The sequence below is a fragment of the Nycticebus coucang genome, chromosome 18 (genome assembly GCF_027406575.1).
Source record: "Nycticebus coucang isolate mNycCou1 chromosome 18, mNycCou1.pri, whole genome shotgun sequence".
Lineage (NCBI taxonomy): Eukaryota > Metazoa > Chordata > Mammalia > Primates > Lorisidae > Nycticebus > Nycticebus coucang.
Genome location: NC_069797.1, coordinates 72,139,564 through 72,157,668, shown reverse-complemented (window position 1 = coordinate 72,157,668; position 18,105 = coordinate 72,139,564). Strand labels below are relative to the sequence as shown.

General features: G+C 40.1%; 1 protein-coding gene across 3 annotated transcripts; it reads left to right on the top strand.

Annotated features, from left to right (window-relative positions):
• Window positions 1-77: 77 nt before the first annotated feature.
• FAM104A (family with sequence similarity 104 member A) lies at window positions 78-18,102 on the top strand. Of its 3 annotated transcripts, none has more exons than XM_053567997.1 (4): window positions 78-356; window positions 4,367-4,466; window positions 14,509-14,571; window positions 17,407-18,102. In XM_053567997.1, exons 1-4 carry the CDS (start codon window positions 136-138, stop codon window positions 17,662-17,664), a joined length of 642 nt encoding a protein of 213 aa, XP_053423972.1. In that variant the 5' UTR covers window positions 78-135; the 3' UTR covers window positions 17,665-18,102. The 3 variants fall into 3 exon arrangements, with proteins under 3 accessions (XP_053423972.1, XP_053423973.1, XP_053423974.1); XM_053567999.1 differs by lacking the exon at window positions 14,509-14,571 and adding an exon at window position 560 and having other exon boundaries at window positions 83-356; window positions 4,450-4,466; window positions 17,407-17,515; XM_053567998.1 differs by lacking the exon at window positions 14,509-14,571.
• The last annotated feature ends 3 nt before the right edge of the window (window positions 18,103-18,105 follow it).

The window sequence follows — 18,105 nt, the reverse complement described above, 5'->3', positions numbered from 1 at the left end:
TCCTCTCTCCCAGAAGCCCCCAGTTGCTCCTCCCCCCCCAAACCCGCCTCTTCCTGTGGGCGGGGTTACCGGTCGGCGCGGCCGGGATCGCACCACTGCGCAGCCGCGAGAGGGCGGTACCACTGCGGCTGCGACATGGGGGGGCGCGGAGGGGACGCCGGAAGTGGTGGTGGTACGGATCCGTCCGAGGGGTACTCACCGCCGGCAGCGTCCACCAGAGCGGCGGCGAGAGCCAAGGCCCGAGGGGGTGGGCGTGGCAGTCGCCGAAACGCAGCCCCCTCTGCTCCCTCTACTCGCGGAGTGGCGCCTCGTCGCTCCCCGCCGCCAGCTGCCATGAGTGAGCGCCTCCGCCCCAGGTGAGAGAGAAGGGACCCCCTTCCTTTCTAGCCCCTCGCTTGTGGATCTGAGGGACGGCCCAGGCGGCGCGCGAAGCGGGGATCGGAGCGAGCGTGGACCCTGCGGGGCTCCATCTGGGGTGCTTTGCGGTCCGGGGGAGGGAAGAGAGACGCGCGAGTGATCGGTACCTGCTCCCTGTAGGTGGCTGGAGGGGCGACTCCAGGGTTCAGTTCTCCCGCCCCTCCATCTTTTCTCCCCCTCCCTTCTATCTTTTCCTGTTGGGAATGAAGTGTGTTTGGTCCCGGAAGAGAGACAGTGGCCCTAAAGCTTCCCTGTCCTAAATTTAGGCGGGCGGGGGGATGGGAGGAACATCTGATCTTTGGGAGGGAGCCCCCTAAGGCTTAAGTGAGGGCTCGGCGCGGGGAGCTACCTCCTCCCCAAGGTCAGAAAGAAGGGTTCGGCTTACCCTCGAAGCAGGGAAGGATTAGGTTCTACCGAACAATCTGTGCCCTGGACGGTTGTGAACGCAGAAAGGCGGAGGAGCAAGGTGGGTTGTGGATCCTCTCTGGACTGTAGCATTAAGAACAGGTGGAATTCTAAACTGTTTGCATGCGGAGCCGTTTGAGTCCCAAGGCGGGAGGTAGAGCTGTGTCGCGATGTACTTGTTACCTTCCCATTTGAGCCTAGCTTCTTGACCTGAGTCTTCATTTAGTGGTTTTATGGTTGCCTTGTACTGAGTAGACTACGGACCAAACTGGGATTTCTCCCCACCCACCCACTTCCTCTGCAAGAAGATGGAAAAAGAGATAGTTGGGATGGATTACACCAGAATGAAGAGAATGAGCTTTATTTCAAATTAGAAAATACCTCGTTGTGGAGCTTGAAGTGAAAAAAATCCGTAGATCACCAAGTCCAACGCTTTTATTTTTCTGATGAGGAAACAGATTTAGAAAGATCAGTTGATTTACCTGGGTCTTGATCAAGTTTTTCCTTTATCCCATAATGCTCTCAGACATAAGTGAATAAGGTGTAGATTGGTGTAGATTGCCTTGGTAGATTATGCTGGATCTTAACATGTTTTTCACTGGCTCTGAATGTAATTGGCAATTCTTTCACAAAGACCTTTCCCTGAAGTAGTTATTTCATGGGATAGAGATTCTCACAAGAATCCTGAGATTATTTGGTCCAATAGTGAAACCTGGGATTCCCCAAACTGCTGCATTGGATTATTGATTTGGGTCATGTAGCAAGTGGGGCATGAAGCCTCTACTGGTATAGAAAAGAAGAGAGGACTGAATTTGAAATTAGGATCCCAGTTACAGACATGCTATTGGAATTAGGAACAAGATCTTTAGGTATAGTAACCTTTATCTGACTGCCATTTTTTTTTCTTTTCCAAGGTCTGTTTATGCATCTGATAGCCTCTTAGGTTGTCTCACATATCTGAAAAAGTCTAAATGTTTCCTACAAAAAGTTCCTTTTATCTAGTACACAGATAATCTCAACATGTTTGTACAGGTAACTTCTTTACTTAAAAGAAGTCATTTGATTTGGACAGGTTTTTCTTGCCTATTTTTCTCTTCATCCTGTGTCTAATGGACCCACTGTGCCAGCTCAAGCTATCTTACTGTCTTCAAGTCAGCTCACTTCTCTCTAGATCTGTTTCCTACAGTTTAAGATGAAGGGTTAGTCTAAGATGACGGTTTTTCAAATGGGTGTGGCAAGGGAGTCCCTACTTTAAGTAAGTAGATTATTTGTCTTTTACATATATTGAGAATTTTTCCTCTGATAAGAAGAAAAGAATTCCATTACTTTAAAAAAATTTGATAAGTACTAATCCTCATACTCTTAAAATTATTTCTATGATCAGTCTCTAGAAGACAACAGGAAGCATGGAGAGAAATGAAGTGATGAGTGATGGAATCGGCCATCCTTAGATGTAACACGTGCTAAACAATAATCTGTATCTGGGTTACTAAGGGAGAATATCAATTTTAGGGTGCTGGCTAAAATTATAACCTGATCTATGGCATTAATACCAAAAGCTATAATCTGATTGGTTGTACTGATAGAGATGAGCGGGAAGCAGTAATCTTGCCACTTATTGCCAATATTGTTGAAAGAAGAATTTTTCAAGGATGAAGTCTGCCAGGATCTTAGGAAAAGGAGACTGAAGAATCCAGTATCATCCAAAGACGAGGGCCACCAAAAGGCCAAAGATGATTATGGTACCTTGAGAAATCAACTAATTATGAAGCAGGGATATTTCATGTGACTTTCTTATCTTCTCGTTCTTACAGTCTTTCTGCCTTGCAGCCTCCTTGACATTCATATTCATGTCACTGGAAAGATTATATGCCTCATTACAAATGAGGAAACGGCAAGTTTTGCTCAGGCTCCTAAGTTTGGTTAGAGTGACTCAGCAGCCCAAAGCACAATCAGCTGTTGGCACACTGATAAGAGGAGAGTTTGGGGACCAGGGTACTGCTGTTCAGAGTTTCTCTTTGGGTGTCAACTGGCTACCCACTTTGCCACTGCAGGCTACTTCCACACAAATTCCCTGATTATACTAACAGTTTTTGGCTCAAATTTATTTATTCACTTACTTTTATCTACTGCTAAGAGTTTTGTAATCTTGGTTCAAATTTATGATAATAAGACATCCATTTAATGGTTATTAAAACCTGGTATCCATCTAGTTTTTAACTTTCAAATTATTCAAAGTAAAATGCAGGTAAGATCTGGTCTCCTGGGAAGAGGAGAAATGCTCTTACTCAGAGGTAAATTTTATAGGGTCCTGCAGATTGGTTATAGCTTTAGCAAAACCACAAAGTCATTATTATTCCAAACCCAGACTGGGATCCATACTTGTTAATACATGTTGATATACTCAGAATATAGCAGAGAACAGGTATTTGAGCTCAGAGTGATAATTTTTTTTTTTTCAGAGTGATAATTTAAAGTTTCTCCAATATCCAGACCTCAACTCAAAACCTTTAGGGTGAAAGGCCTGCTACAATAAGCCACCTACTCACATAGAAAGTATATAATTATATAGAAGATCGTATATATATCTCCAAATAGAAATACTTTCTAAAGGCCGTTTGTGCCTCTCACCAGCCTTTTGTCTCTTACCCACAGAAATTTAAACCTTTGAGAATATTCCTGATAACAGATGCTGCTGCCTTGGGTATATAGACCTCCAGAGTGCTGTCCAGAAGAGCTTTCGGCAGCTACAGGTGGCCACTGAGCTCTGGAATTGGGGCTAGGATGACCTAGGAATTGGATTGTTAATTTTAGTTAATTTTAAAGTAGCCACATGTAGCTAGTAGTTTCCACAGCGGACAGTTCCAGGCAATTAGACTAAAAATTATTCCACCTTTTTTAGAAATCCATCTGACAACATACCTACATAGAGTACATACACGTTTTGTCTCTAAGAATACTTACCTAAGGAAGAGGTGTGATTTTCTTTTAAACCTGAAGTTTTAAGCAGCTTGTACTATAATCTCACAGTAACAGTCTAGTGAAGTAACTGTTATATCATAATACTAGCTAGTGTAGTCAGAATAATCAGGCTAACATGACCAAAAGGCATTTTTATAAGGATTTTCAGGGCAAATAGTGAAAGGCAGCCACTCTTATCTTAAATGCCATATGGAAGAAGGTAAAATTAGGTAACCAGGAATTGTAATTTCAGGAAATGTAGAAAGAAGAAAACCGTAGGTAGAGTTTGGAAGCTCAGTCATTAACCTATTCCTCCTCTTCTTTTATTCCCAACAGATAAATTGTCAAATTTCTTTTTAGAAATTGATCTTCCTAATTTAAGTTGGACCTTCCTGCTGCTGTCTTAATGTTTTTGCTTAGTGCCCAGTGATAGTATACTTCCAATTTTTAATCTTTTGGGATATCATATGTGAATTATGTTTTCTCAGATGAAAGGGAAAATTGTCTGTTGTCGTGGTTTGTGGTTGAAGCATGTAAAAGATCACTTGTTGGATTTTTTCCCCTTCCTGTGATTTACTTTTAGGAAAAGGAGAAGGAATGGCAATGAAGAAGACAACCATCTTCCTCCCCAGACCAAAAGGAGTAGTAGGAACCCTGTCTTTCAAGATTCCTGGGATACAGAGGTAGGAAGTGTGGCCACATAGTTTCTTTTGTTTTCAGACTTGAGCCACAGTTTTTGTAATTAAAACAAGTTTATTTATGTAAAGAATAAATAAAAGTGTTCTTCTTTGATTGCAGTCGTTTCAACCTTTTTTTCTTTTGAGTCACTGCCCTTTGGAGGAAGCTGTGCGGCCCTCCCCAGTGGACAGTACCTGTCTGTACATTCACACACACATTTATGTTTGTGTGTGTGTGAACCTTCTTTGAACTCCCTGTTTTATATTTCAGAAACCAACTTGTTTTCTAATAGTTTGTAAATCATGAATTGTCCTTGTGATAAACATATTGTTGTTAAATGTCTTTTAAGAAAAACTGTAAGAATACAGGATATCTGAGGCATGTGTATATATCCCATTTTTAAGTTTTTACTTTTCATTATGTTCCAAACAGAGATCCTTCAGTGGATAGGGGAGGGGGCACTCTTGAAATTTTTAATAATTTTTGGTTTCCTGAAAGCATGCTTCAGTACGTACACTAAAGAGAAATTTTCTGTACAATTGGAAGGCTGCTCTATGGTGAGGAAAGGAAGCCAGAATTAAAGTAATGCTGCTATTAAATTATGCACCTAAAGATTTTGACCCTTAACAGTTATCACACTAACAGCAACACCTCAATGACAAAGATTCCTAAACACCCCTGGCATAAAACTCACAGAAGAATTCTTACCAAGAATAACTTGTACTTTAATTAGTTCCTGATAATAGGATTTGACCTATATCTAGTCTTTCTTTACCAGCAATCCAAAGTAGCTCCCTTAAGGGGGAAAAATTAGGAGCTCTCACGTAAGTAACACGAATTCAGGAACAATTACTGAACAAATACAGAATAGATTTCTCTGTGTGGTGGGTTTAGCATTGTTTCCTCCCTTTAAAAATCTTGCTATTTTTTTTTCTTTTTCTTTTTTTTTTTTTTAACTATTAACAGAAAAGTAGTTGAGCTTTTGTTTAATGTGATAATTGTGGAATCTCAAGGATGAAAGAAAAATCAAGAGGTTTTTGAATCTGAATATCTAATGATATCCTGAGTCTCTAATGATAAAATTGTTAATAGTAATTGAATTTCCAATATTCTTTTAAATTTATAAGACTATTCATTAAAAGAGTGTGCAGCAATTACTTTCTTTTTTTTTATTTCGAGACAGAGCCTCAAGCTGTCGCCCTGGGTAGAATGCTGTGGCATCACAGCTCACAGCAACCTCCAAGTCCTGGGCTCAAGCGATTCTCTTGCCTCAGCCTCCTGAGTAGCTGGGACTACAGGCGCCTGCCACAACGCCCAGCTATTTTTTTTTTGTTGTTATTGTTGCAGCCATCATTGTTGTTTGGCTGTCCTGGGCTGGATTTGAACCCGCCAGCTCAGGTGTATGTGGCTGGTGCCTTAGCCACTTGAGCAACAGGCGCCGAGCCAGCAGCGATTACTTTCATGATATTGGTGCAAATGTTTCTTTACTCGGTGTCTGTGTAAATCCTGTTCTGTCAGGTGCACATTATTTCAAAGGCGTAGTAGGGCTACCTCTTCGTAGTAATCTTTTCTTTCTACAGTTTTGATGCATGAGAACAGGAATAGAAATTATCGTCTTTATTTAAAAATTAAAATTTCTGAGCTCTTATTTTAAGTATTAATATTAGTTTTTAGTTTTAATTGTTGTTTGTAGAAAACAATCTTTACTCTTTTCCTAAAATGTATATATCAGTATCGTGGAGAAAACAATGTTTTGTTATTCAATCTCTGGGTCATGTTTTCTTGTCCTTACTTGCCCAGAGAAGTTCAGTTGTCCAACCCCTCTGTAATCATTAGTCTGAAGGATGGACTAGATTATCTTCTTTATAATTTAAGGTCATTACAGGTAATTTCTTTCTGAACTCACTGGCACACCAACTAATAAGTTGTCATAACCACTGGTTTCAGCCTTGCTCAGTGAACATTTACCAGAGTTTCATCTTGTGCTGTTTCCCCACTGGTGGTAAAAACAGGTAACAGGTGAAAGAGGGGCAAGCCAGAGAAACGAAAGGCAAGGGGATTAAATGGAAAGTTAAGTTCTGAATATTCTTTTCTTTCTTTTTTTTTTTTTTTTAGATAGAGTCTCACTATGTCACCCTGGGTAGAGTGCTGTGGCATCACAGTTCACAGCAACCTCCATCTCTTGGGCTTAAGTGATTCTCTTGCCTCAGCCTCCCAAGTAGCTGGGACTACAGGTGCCCGCCGCAATGCCTGGCTATTTTTTTTTGTTGTAGTTGTCATTGTTTAGCAGGCCCAGGCTGGGTATGAACCCGCCAGCACCGGTGTATGTGGATGACGCCCTAACCACTGAGCTATGGGTACCAAGCCTGAATAATTAAATTTTCACTACTGGAATAGATCATTATGTTTGTAGCACAAAAATACTCAAATTTAGGGGAATTTGGCTGCTTTTGACAATTGTGCATAAAAGGGAAAATAAAACAATTCATTATGAATCAGTTGTTAATTTTACTAATGATTTATACAAGAAATTATTGTATTGTAATGTTATTAATGACAATGTTATCTTTTAATTCTTAGAGAGGACCAATGGAGGTAAGTTTTCTTGAAACTAAGTAAGTTATATGGGAGAAACCATTTCCTGTGCCTTTCCTGAAATAGCTTAATAATCTTACAATTCTTTTTCTTGTAACTTGAACTTTCATTTGTGAGGACAGAGGTTTAAAATTGTCACTTTTTTGGGTGGCCAAGGTGGGAGGATCAATTGAAGGCAGGAGTTCTGGACTAGCCTGGGCAATATAGCAAGAATTCTGACTCAGCAAAAAAAAGGAAAAAAAAAAACAAACCCCTAAGCAATTAGGACACAACTGAAGTCATAGCTACTGGGGAGGCTGAGGTGGGAGGATTGCTTGAGCCCAGGAGTTTGAGGTTACAGTGAGCTATGGGTCACAGAGCAAGTCTAGAGTGAGGAATTGAAAAAATAAAATAGTTACTTCTAATTTCTCAAAAGTTACCTTTTTTTCCTAAATGTAATAACATTGGCCATTACTGGAAAATAAGATGTGAGACCTTTGATTTACATTATACTGTGTCACTTGTGAATCACAATTATCTGTAGAATGGAGATAGTGTATGCCTCTTTTTTCATAGATACTGTGAAGCTCAAGAATGTAAACTGATTTGCTAGATAGTTATGTAAAGAGAAACCTTAATTTATGTGTGCCTAAATTGTTCCTCCCAATTAAGTAGGTGGTATTATCTCTACTTTTCAGATGGAAAAATTGGGGCTTGGAAAAAGGAAGTTACTTGGCTAAAGATACACAGTTCATAAGACCAGAGAGCCTGAGAATTGACTGCCGAGCTGCATGCGCCTACCCCTGGCATGTGCTGTCTCACAGAAGACGGTAGAAATGTGACCTATGTCCAGGAGAAGCTGGGTCCTAGGCTTGTCTGGAACCATAGGAACGAAGAATAATTTTATCTTTTAGCTAGAAAATATTTTTTCCAAGTAAATGCTGTGATAAAGTGTTAGCTAGAAAGTAATTTTAGATTTCTAAAGCAAAGAAGAAATTAGGGTCTAGTGTTTTGTTTTGTTTTGTTTTCTAAATTTCTAATTGGTCCTCCATTAAAGACTTAAGATTTTAACTCCAGGGACTTAGACTTAATGACCTCTGAGCCTTAAGATACGGCTTTTTAAATTGAGGTATAATTTACTGGTATAGGATGAAATTTTTTTTTATAAAGCCATTCTAAGTGAGTCATGTTACATAACACATAAGGCAGGCCCAATTTTCTCTTCAGTGAGGAAGAAGTGAAATGATCTATCAGTTTATGTCTTGCTGTCAGGCCCTAGCTGAAGGCGGCAACATTCCCTGATCTTGGGCAATGATCACACCTAGATTTAACTCCGTCAAACCTGTTTCCTTAGGGTCTGGCCTTTTTTAAGATTGAATTGTATATTTGCATGTTGTGAGTGATGCTCTTGACTTTCAGTTTTATTTATTTTTTTAATTAAATCATAGCTGTGTACAATAATGCAATCATGAGGTACAATGTTTTGGTTTTAATAGTATCTTTATCTATAAATCTCACTAACGTTTCTGTGTAAATCTGGCTTCTGGTTCCATGGTATATAAGCCTTATAAAAAGTGTTCCTGCATGAGTAAAAAAAAAAGCATACCTTTTAAGAATTTGAAGACCTCAATTTTTAATTTTAACTTGTATGTTTAACTTAGCTTACCAAGACCATTTGATTAGTGTGAAGTAACACCAAATAGCGGGTGAAAAGATAGGGCGACGTAACAGAAGTGGCTTACCAATACTAGCGTCAGTCTCTTTCAAGTCTCTACTGGATGGGAACATTTTTAATATCAGAAACTAAAATCCCAAGGATATTCCTAGTGGGAATACAATGGGCGTGACAAAAACAAAAAAAAATAGAGCCAGGCTATGTATCTTGAAAGTTAGGATTCTATAAATCTGTGTTAACTGATAAGAATTGGCTGTGTGCTCAGTGACTTTTTTAACACAGTGAATTTATATAATGGGAGTATTTGGAATAGTTTTTAAATGGTATTTTAAACTCTTAGTTTTTGCTCATTCTCATCTTTAATCTATCTTAGGGTAGTGAGTATGTCCTTAAGAGACAGACTGATTTGACAGATTCTTTTTTTTTTTTTGAGACAGAGTCTTATGTCACCCTTGGTAGAGTGCAGTGGCGTCGCAGCTCACAGCAACCTCCAACTCTTGGGCTTAAGTGATTCTCTTGCCTCAGCCTCAGACTACAGGCGCCCACCACAATGCCTGGCTATTCTTTGTTGAAGTTGTCATTGTTCTTTAGCAGGCCCGGGCCGGGTTCAAACCTGCCAGCCTCAGTGTATGTGGCTGGTGCCTTAACAACTGTGCTATGGGCACTGTGCCTGATTTGGCAGATTCTTTTGGGTGAAACCATTAAGGTTGTGTGTTTAAAACCCTGTAGTGAATTAACTCTGAAATTAACTACAAAGATCCATTCAAAATGGAGCAACAGTCCTGTTATCTAATTTGTAGTGTACATTTTAAGAAACTGTGCTCAAGTTTAGATCCCTGAAATGGTTTTGACACATTACATCATCTCACAGCCTACCACGCTACCCCAAGTAGTTTCTTACTAAACTGAAGTCTGTTACTAAGTACTGGAGATATGCATGGACACTTTTACTGGTGGGAATTATTATTTTTTTTTCTTTTTTTGCCTTTTGAAACAAAATGAAGTGATACAATTTTTAGTTAGGAATGAGATTATAACACTTTTTTAAGTCCAGTTTCATCTTATAAGGAAAATGGAGGTACAGAAAGGATATCATTTATTCATGGAGACAGAAAAGTTATCACTGCATTTTCTTTCCTTATTTAGAAAGTGGTTTTAATTAACTCACTGAATGCATTTGGAATCTTAGGTTCTCACAAGTATTAGTAGAACTGGAGCTCTCTGAAATGATTGGACACTTTGGAAACGTAGAATTTTGTATTAGACGCTCTGATAAACTTGGCTAGGCCCATCATCTTGCCTTTAATGCAGGTTCGATAGCAGCCTTACAATGAGAGTGAACTTCAGTAAGACTCCAGGGATGAAGTGCAGACTGTAGGTGAGACTTTTTTTCTTTTGAGGTTCACATAAATTAAAAGTACCACTTAATGGGGACGTGGAGGTGAGGGGAAGCTGGAGCTTGACAAAAAATGAAGTACTTTGTTGATTTGCTTTTTTTTTTTGAGACAGAGCCTCAAGCTGTTGCCCTGGCATCACAGCTCATAGCAACCTCCAAGTCCTGGGCTCAAGCAGTTCTCTGATTCTCTTGCCTCCGCCTCCCAAGTAGGCGCCCGCCACAATGCCCAGCTATTTTTTGGTTGCAGCTGTCCTTGTTGTTTGGCAGGCCCTGGGCTGGATTCGAACCCTCCCGCTCGGGTGTATGTGGCTGGCGCCTTAGCCGCTTGAACCACAGGCGCTGAGCCTTGAATCGCTTTTGTAATTAAGGGAAAGTATTTGGTTCTAGACAGTAAATATACATATAGATTCTGGTTCTATTTTTATGAAGCAGAGGGGCTCAGTAATTAGTATTCCTCCTTGGGAGCTTTCTAAAGGTCCTTGGTAGAGATGTCTTTAGAATTGTTTAGTTTCTGCTTGGGGTATAAAGGGGTTAAACTATCCATATCTTAAACTATCTTCACACCCTAGAAGAACAAAATAAAGAGTAGGTGTAGCTCAGGGACCAAGGGTTCTTGCCTCTGATGTATCCTTTGAGCCCTGTGGATTAAGAAAATGAACTTAAACTTCCCTGGGATGTGCGTCCCTCCTGATGCAGAGAGTGGAGTGTCCCTTTGCCTTTCTGCTCTGTATTCTCTCAAGGCTCCTGAAAGCTTTTTCTAGTCTTTCTCTTTCCTTTTCCCCTCTTCAGACTCTTCCTATCCAGTGCATCTCTCACTAGCCTGCTAAGGTGCTCTTTTCCCTTCCTGACCACCCGTCTGCTTTGTCTTCCCCTCAGCTCCCTGTGCACTTGCTCTCTCTGCCTTTCATTACCAGGTGTCTTTAGTCATTTCCAGCTGCCTTCCTTCCTTCCCACTGGATCCTGGATTCCTTTTGACTCCCTAAAACTTTTTGCAAGGCTCACCAAAGGTCTTTCCATTTAGTGAACATTTACTGAGCTGCAATTTGCCTGGCACGGTCCTGGGTGCTCCAAGTCAACTGGATGTGTTCCTGCTCTCCTTCCAGAGACCCTTCCATCCCTTTGGGACATTTCGGCTGTCTTCACAGGCCTGCCTTCCTGTTTGATATATTAGAGATCCTCCCAATAGGTCTTTGTTCTCAGGCTTCCCAACCTCATTCATCTCACACAGACCCCTAGAACCCTCACTCCTGAGTGTAGACTTGGGTGTTCAGAACCTGTGTCTGCAGATGTCACAGCTGTTGGTAGTGTAGCCATGACCTCTCATGTATGTTTTCTCTCTGAGTCCCCTGGCCATGGGCCCAGCCACAGCATACCTTTCTTTTTTGAGTTTGCTTTTATTGCAGGTTGTCATATCCTTCCTATTAAAATTCTCCCTCATCCTTCTAGGCTCAGCTAAGACATGTGTGCGTTAAGGAGCCTCCCCTAGTTTCAGTCAGCATCATTTACTTGATTTCCTGTCATCATGGTAGCTGTGTCTGTCATTATCGTTGGATGGATTGCCACCATTTTCTTCTTGATCCAGCTCACAGTGGCTCACACCTATAATTGTAGCTCTTTAGGAGGTCGTGTTGGGAGGGTCGCTTGAAGCCAGGAGTTTAAGACCACCTTGAGAAACTTAGTGAGATCTCCATTTCTAAAAATAAATAGAAAAATTAGCCAGGTGTGGTGGGCACCTGCAGTCCCAGCTACTCAGGAGGCTGAAGCAGAAGGATCATTTGAGCCCAGGAGTTTGAGATTGCTGTGAGCTATGATGAGACCGCTACACTCTAGCCCAGATAACAGGCAAGACCTTGCCTCAAAAAAAAAAAAAAAAAATACTGAGTGATTAAGCATTTATTCCTAATGAAATGCCTTGGTTTGCACGGTAGCTGGACTTGAGAACAACTCGTGCCTGCTGTTTGCCAGGCGTGGTCCTGAGGTGGGCCCCTAGCAGGTATACATTTTTTACAAGTCCATGGGTGATTTCAAAACAGACATATTGTGGCAGTCCCAGATGTCTACAGTTAGAGTCGATTTTATTATTGTCTAAACTAACCTAGAATACTTCCTTTTCACACAGCTTTTTAAAACAGGACTCTTAATCAGTTGCCTTTGTGTGTTGTCTTGGCCAGTCTTTTTTTTGAGACAGAGCCTGAAGCTGTCGCCCTGGGTAGAGTGTCCTGGCATCACAGCTCACAGCAACCTCCAGCTCTTGGGCGTAAGCGATTCTCTTGCCTCAGCCTTTCCAGTATGGTTGTAGATGTCATTGTTGTTTGGCAGGCCCAGGCTGGATTCGAACCTGGCAGCTCTGGTGTATGTGGCTGGAGCCTTAGGCACTTGAGCTACAGGTGCCGAGCCTTGGCCAGTCTTTACGAGTTTATTTTTATATTGCTTCTGTTTGTGGATTTGCAAGGGATATTTATTTCACAGATCATGGCCTTATTCTCTTTTGATTGTTAATGCAAAATTGTCATGAAAGTAGGCTGTCAGATGTCAACATCAAGCCTAAATCGAAAATTCAGAGAAAAGAAAATGGGCTGTCAATTTTGATAAATTGTTTGATGAGGTGTCTTTATCAGGAGTCAAGATTATGCGAATAGCATTCTTGTTTGGTGGTCCTTCTGAGTCCTAGAACTTTTGTTTCTCTTTTGGTAAAAGAATTCTGTCTTTTCAAGAACAAGCATAACAAGATAAACACATCTATACTAGGATAGCAATTTCAACCTTCAAAACCACACACCATCAAAATAATGTTCCCCCCGTCCCCACTCCCCAAGTAATCAGATATTAAAAAGCTTCCTTCAGTGGGGAATGGAAGATTTTCTTTCTATTTCAAGTTCTTTCAGGAGACAAATTATTTTTCTTCTGCATATATCTTAAGGCACTGATAGAGACAATTCAGCTTGGTGCTTTTAGGGTTAAAAGTGAATGATAGTCTTTCCTTTTATTCCATGAAGCACAGACCACTTTGATGGCTAACAGTGTTAAGATCAATTACAGTAACTTTCAAACTTTTTTGGCCCTTTCCCATAGAAGTGTTTTATTTTATGATCCAGTACGTAACAAATACCAAATATACAGAAGATGCCAAAAAATGTTTACATGAAAGAAAAAAATAATGTTAAAATTATAATAAGTCATGTTTGACTTCTGTAATTACAAGGTAAACATTGGTATATACTGATTATTACAATCATAGTACAGTTTTTCTTTTCTTAAAATGTATAGGGATTTTTTTTGGCACCCTCCATATTTGTGAATAATTAAAAAGAAGCTTCACAGAAAATTCTCTTTACCATGTTGCACCATTCCTTTTTTTTGCTGATTGCTATCCACCAATGGGTTTCACCCTCAATTTGAAAAATCCTGGTCTATCTCACAGGTTATGAAATATTCCCTAAGCCTCCCTGATAGAAGACTGGTCTGAATTTGCAGAAAAAATAGCAACCAAAGCATCTTTGCTTGAAAGAGATATATTGTTCTTACTTTTGGTGACAGTAGTCATTAATGGAACATTTTATTTGTATTAAAGTAACACGTTAAGGTATATTCGTCTGTGTGGCCTCTGTTTGTTAGTTTAAAAGTGTCAGTGACCTGCTCAGAACAAGTGAATATAACTGAAACAGGTTTAGAAATTCTTAAGTAAAGTGAGGTGAAACTAAAATCTTCCAGAATTCTTCTTGGCAGGATGAATACTTTCATTAAAATTTCTGTCTTGAAGTTAGAAGTAACCTAACACCATACTCTGTATTGTAGTAGCATTCCTTAATTTATTTATTCATGATCCTTTTTTTCCCTCAAAACTATTTTTTTGTAGAAGCTTTAGAAAATGCAAATATTACAAATAAAATAGATCCAAAGTCTGAATGTTTTGTGATATAATCATTTCCAGACTATGTATGGTATACATATAACATGAAGGGAAAGATCCTAAAAATTAGATTACATACTACGCATGCTGTTCAGTGTGGACTGGAAAAAGATGTGAAGGACTTCCGAGTATGTGGACTCTCTCATTGCTAATGGCTGAATAGAACTTTGATATGTATGTATACAACAGATATATTATAATTTAACTGAGTCTTTATTGTTACATATTTAGATGGTTTTCAATTTTAGCTATTAAAAACAAGGTTACACCGTCTCTATAAAGTTTATTATTATTTCTAAAAGGAACTAGAAATTCCAAGTATACTTATTGTTTTTAAAAAGTTGCCCTACAGAAATCTTTCTTGTTTATTTTAAAGAACTTACACTCTTTCTCAGAATAGTCTCTCTTATTATTATATTGTGAAATAGATATAATTTGAGATGAAAACTTGGCTTACTAGCAACTGATTCTAGTTCTCACCTTAATTTTCAGACAGTACCTGTAATGAAAAACAATAAAGAAAACAGACTAAGAGGAAACAAAGCGTTCTGCGCGGTGGGTTTCTTATCCAGTGTAGTAACCTACTTGTTAAATATTCATGACCTCACAAGGTGTACCTGGCTGTTCTGGGTTGTTACACTAGCTTAAGAGAAGCTTTTGTAGAAAAAAAAATTGAGTCTTTGAATTGGCTTTGACTTCTTAAGCCTTTAAGTAAATTTAATTGCTGCTGCAGCAAAACCTGCCACCTGATTAATTCAGACATTATAATTCATTCGTGAGTTTTGTTTTTTTTTTTAGCTTTACTAAGACAGGTTGTCTCCTACTATGCATGGTAATGGCATATGTGACTGTAGCTCCAAATGACCTCGGGCTCATGATAAATCTTGGTTTTAGTTTTATTAATGATGGTTGCTTCATGAACATTCATTTTTTTCACTGTTTCAGACAAGTTATGTGTATATTGTTAGATGTAACTTCTGGTCAAAAAAGAGATAGAAGTAGTACTGAATTTGGTAAAAGGGCTCACTTTATATTGCAAGAACGGAAAAATAAATATCCAATGTACTCAATAGTATATGAACCAATTTGCTTACATGAACAATAAAACACGAATATAGGGCGGTGCCTGTGGCTCAAAGAAGTAAGGTGCTGGCCCCATGTACCACAGGTGGCTGGCCCCGGCCAAAAACTGCAAAACAAGCAAATATAGTCTAGCATGGGGGAAAGAGGGATAGGGGAGGGGAGAGGATGATAGGCGGAAGGAGGAAGGGCATTTGGCTAGGTCTCACCTAATGGGCACAATGCGTGGGGTGGATACCACGCCTCCTGGGTGAGGGGTTCTTTTACAACTGGAACTTTTACCTTGAAAGTAAGAACAGTGTAATCTAAAAATTTGTACCATATTAATTTGAAACAAAAAATTACTTTAAAAGTATATATCTGGAAACATTTCATTTATGTAATCATTTTTACAGTGAAAATACATATTAATCATTTTGTAAAAAAAGCTATAGTAAAGCCAGGTAGTGTGGCATGTGCCTGCAATCTCAGCAACTGGCAAGGTTGAGGGAAGAGGATCACTTGAGTCCAGGAGTTTGAGACCAGCCTTGGCAACATAGTGAGACCTCCATCTCTTTAAAAAAAAAAAAGTTGGCTTGGCGCTTGTAACTCAGCAGTTAGGGTGCCAGCCACATACATCAGGACTGGCAGGTTCAAACCTGGCCTGGGCCTGCCAAACAACAATAACAACTACAACAACAATAAAAAATAGCCTGTAGTCCCAGCTACTTGGGAGGCTAAGGTAAGAGAATCACTTAAGCCCAAGAGTTTGAGGTTGCTGTGAGCTGTGACACTATGGCACTCTACTGAGGGTGACATAGTGTGACTCTGTCTCAAAAAAATAAAAAAAGTTATAGTAAAGGGCAGAAAAAAATAAGCAACTATAATTCTTCCTTTTTTTTTTTTGGTTTCAACCGTCACTGTTGTTTGGCGGGCCCGGGCTGGATTCAAACCCGCCAGCTCAGGTGTATGTGGCTGGCACCCCAGCCACTTGAGCCATAGGCGCCAAGCCATATAATTCTTCCATTTTAACACAACTATGGTAGTCTGCTTCTTTCCAGTCTTTTTTCTGACGTATAGACTTTACATAGTTGTAAGCAGACATTTCAAAACCAATGTTTTTGTCTAAGGGAACAAGTTTGTATGTATCAAAGAGCTAAGTTAAAAAAAAGTTATATACCAGACCATTAATTAGTGGGATTCTGACTTTCTCATGCATTGATTTCAGCAATAAATAGAGAAAGGGACTGCTAAGTGAGTCATCAGGGTTGTCATTTATTTGGAACAGTGTTAAGTTTGCAAAATAGGGCCTGGTGCCATGGTTCATACCCATCACTCTGGGAGGCATAGGCAGATGAATTGCTTGAGCTCACAGGTTCAAGACCTGAGCTAGAGTGAGACCCTGTCTCTTAAAAAAAATAGCCAAGTGTAGTAGTGGGTACCTATAGTCCTGGCTCGTAGAAGGCCAAGGCAAGAGACTTGCTTGAGCCCAAGAGTTCAAGGTTGCTATGAGCTATGATGCCATGGCACTCTACTAAGAATGACAAAGTGAGACTCGGTCTCCAAAAAAAAAAAAAAAGTTTGCAAAATACCATAGCTCTGAAATAGATCCTTATTGTCTTCCCTTCTGAGAAGGCTAGTGTTGGAAAGGCAAGAGTTTCTGAAAATGACTTGTCAAAGATCTCGGACAGTTTCTTCAAGAGGACTAAAACACCAGCCATGGTAGTTACATGAAAGAAGACATGAGGCACGAGGGCCCAGTGACGCACATAGGCACACTGAACTGCAGAAAGGCGGCGTAACTTGTATGTCCTGCAGCTGTACGGTGCCATCTAAGTCCTCAGTGAGAGGATGATCACAAAAGTGGCATAGGTTTTATCTTCATGTGTACCTAGAAACCATCTTATTTGTTATGGGGACACCTTTATTATACCCTGTACTAATACTGTTACTTTCCCTTAGAGGCCTAAAACTTCCTCCTTTGATTGGAAATTACTGAAATGAGTTGTAAAAGTAGGTACAGAAGATGTGTGAAGGAATTAAGATGTAGCTGAAAGGATTTGGAGTTGGAAAGCCTGTGCTTGAATCTGGGTCTATTCACCTTTGGCTGTGTTGTGGGGTAGTAAATCCTAGGGACCTAACAGGCTAGCTGTGAGGATAGAACAAAACGTCTTGGGGTGAAGGTGTTTTGTAAAGCCCAATAAATGTCTTCATCTTCAAGGTGAATTGAAAAAATACAGTTAAGTAAGGCTGTTGTACATTAAACCATAGTAAAGTTCTTAAAAAACCAAACAGCCTGATCATGATCTTGTTTTTGTCTTTTTCCTTCAGTCTTCAGGCAGCGACAGTGGCGGCAGCAGCAGTAGCAGCAGCAGCAGCAGCAGCAGCAACAGCAGCATCAACAGCCCAGACAGGGCCAGCGGGCCAGAAGGCAGCTTAAGCCAGACGGTTGCTGGATCCAGCCCTAACACCCCTCAGCCTGTGCCCGAGCAGTCCGCACTGTGCCAAGGCCCTTATTTCCACATCAACCAGACCCTGAAGGAGGCCCACTTTCACAGCCTACAGCACCGGGGACGGCCTCCGACATGATGTGCTGGCAGTTTCTTGCCTTCTATGAAGGGACAGCGCTGTGCAGATCGGATATTTCAACTTGCGATTTGTTTTAAAAAAAAAAAAAAAATTGCACACACACAAAAATGCCTGTTGGCTTTTCAGTCTATATTTGAAATAACAGGTTAACAGGCAATTGTTTACTTGTGGTTTTGCTGCACTATTGCGATTTCAAAGGGGCTTTGAAGCAATTTTTTTATAGGATTCTTTTGAGGGAGGGTGTCAAATCCATGTCATGGTAGTGGTATGAGGAAATCTCATCTGTGTGTTGATCCATAGTATGCCTAATCCAGACTGATTTCCAAATCTGTCAATTAGAAATTCTTCATGTAAAAGGGCATTTTAAAAATGTGGGATCTTCAATTTTTTTAATTCAATAAACTAGTAAAGAGTATCTAGTTTCCATGAAAAAAACAAGTT

Excerpts from the sequence above, each read along its gene's own strand:
- FAM104A (XM_053567997.1), top strand. The coding sequence starts at position 136 with ATGGGGGGGCGCGGAGGGGACGCCGGAAGTGGTGGTGGTACGGATCCG. Across the intron at positions 357-4,366 it reads AGTGAGCGCCTCCGCCCCAG|GAAAAGGAGAAGGAATGGCA; the intron begins GTGAGAGAGAAG and ends ATTTACTTTTAG. Across the intron at positions 4,467-14,508 it reads AAGATTCCTGGGATACAGAG|ACAGTACCTGTAATGAAAAA; the intron begins GTAGGAAGTGTG and ends CTTAATTTTCAG.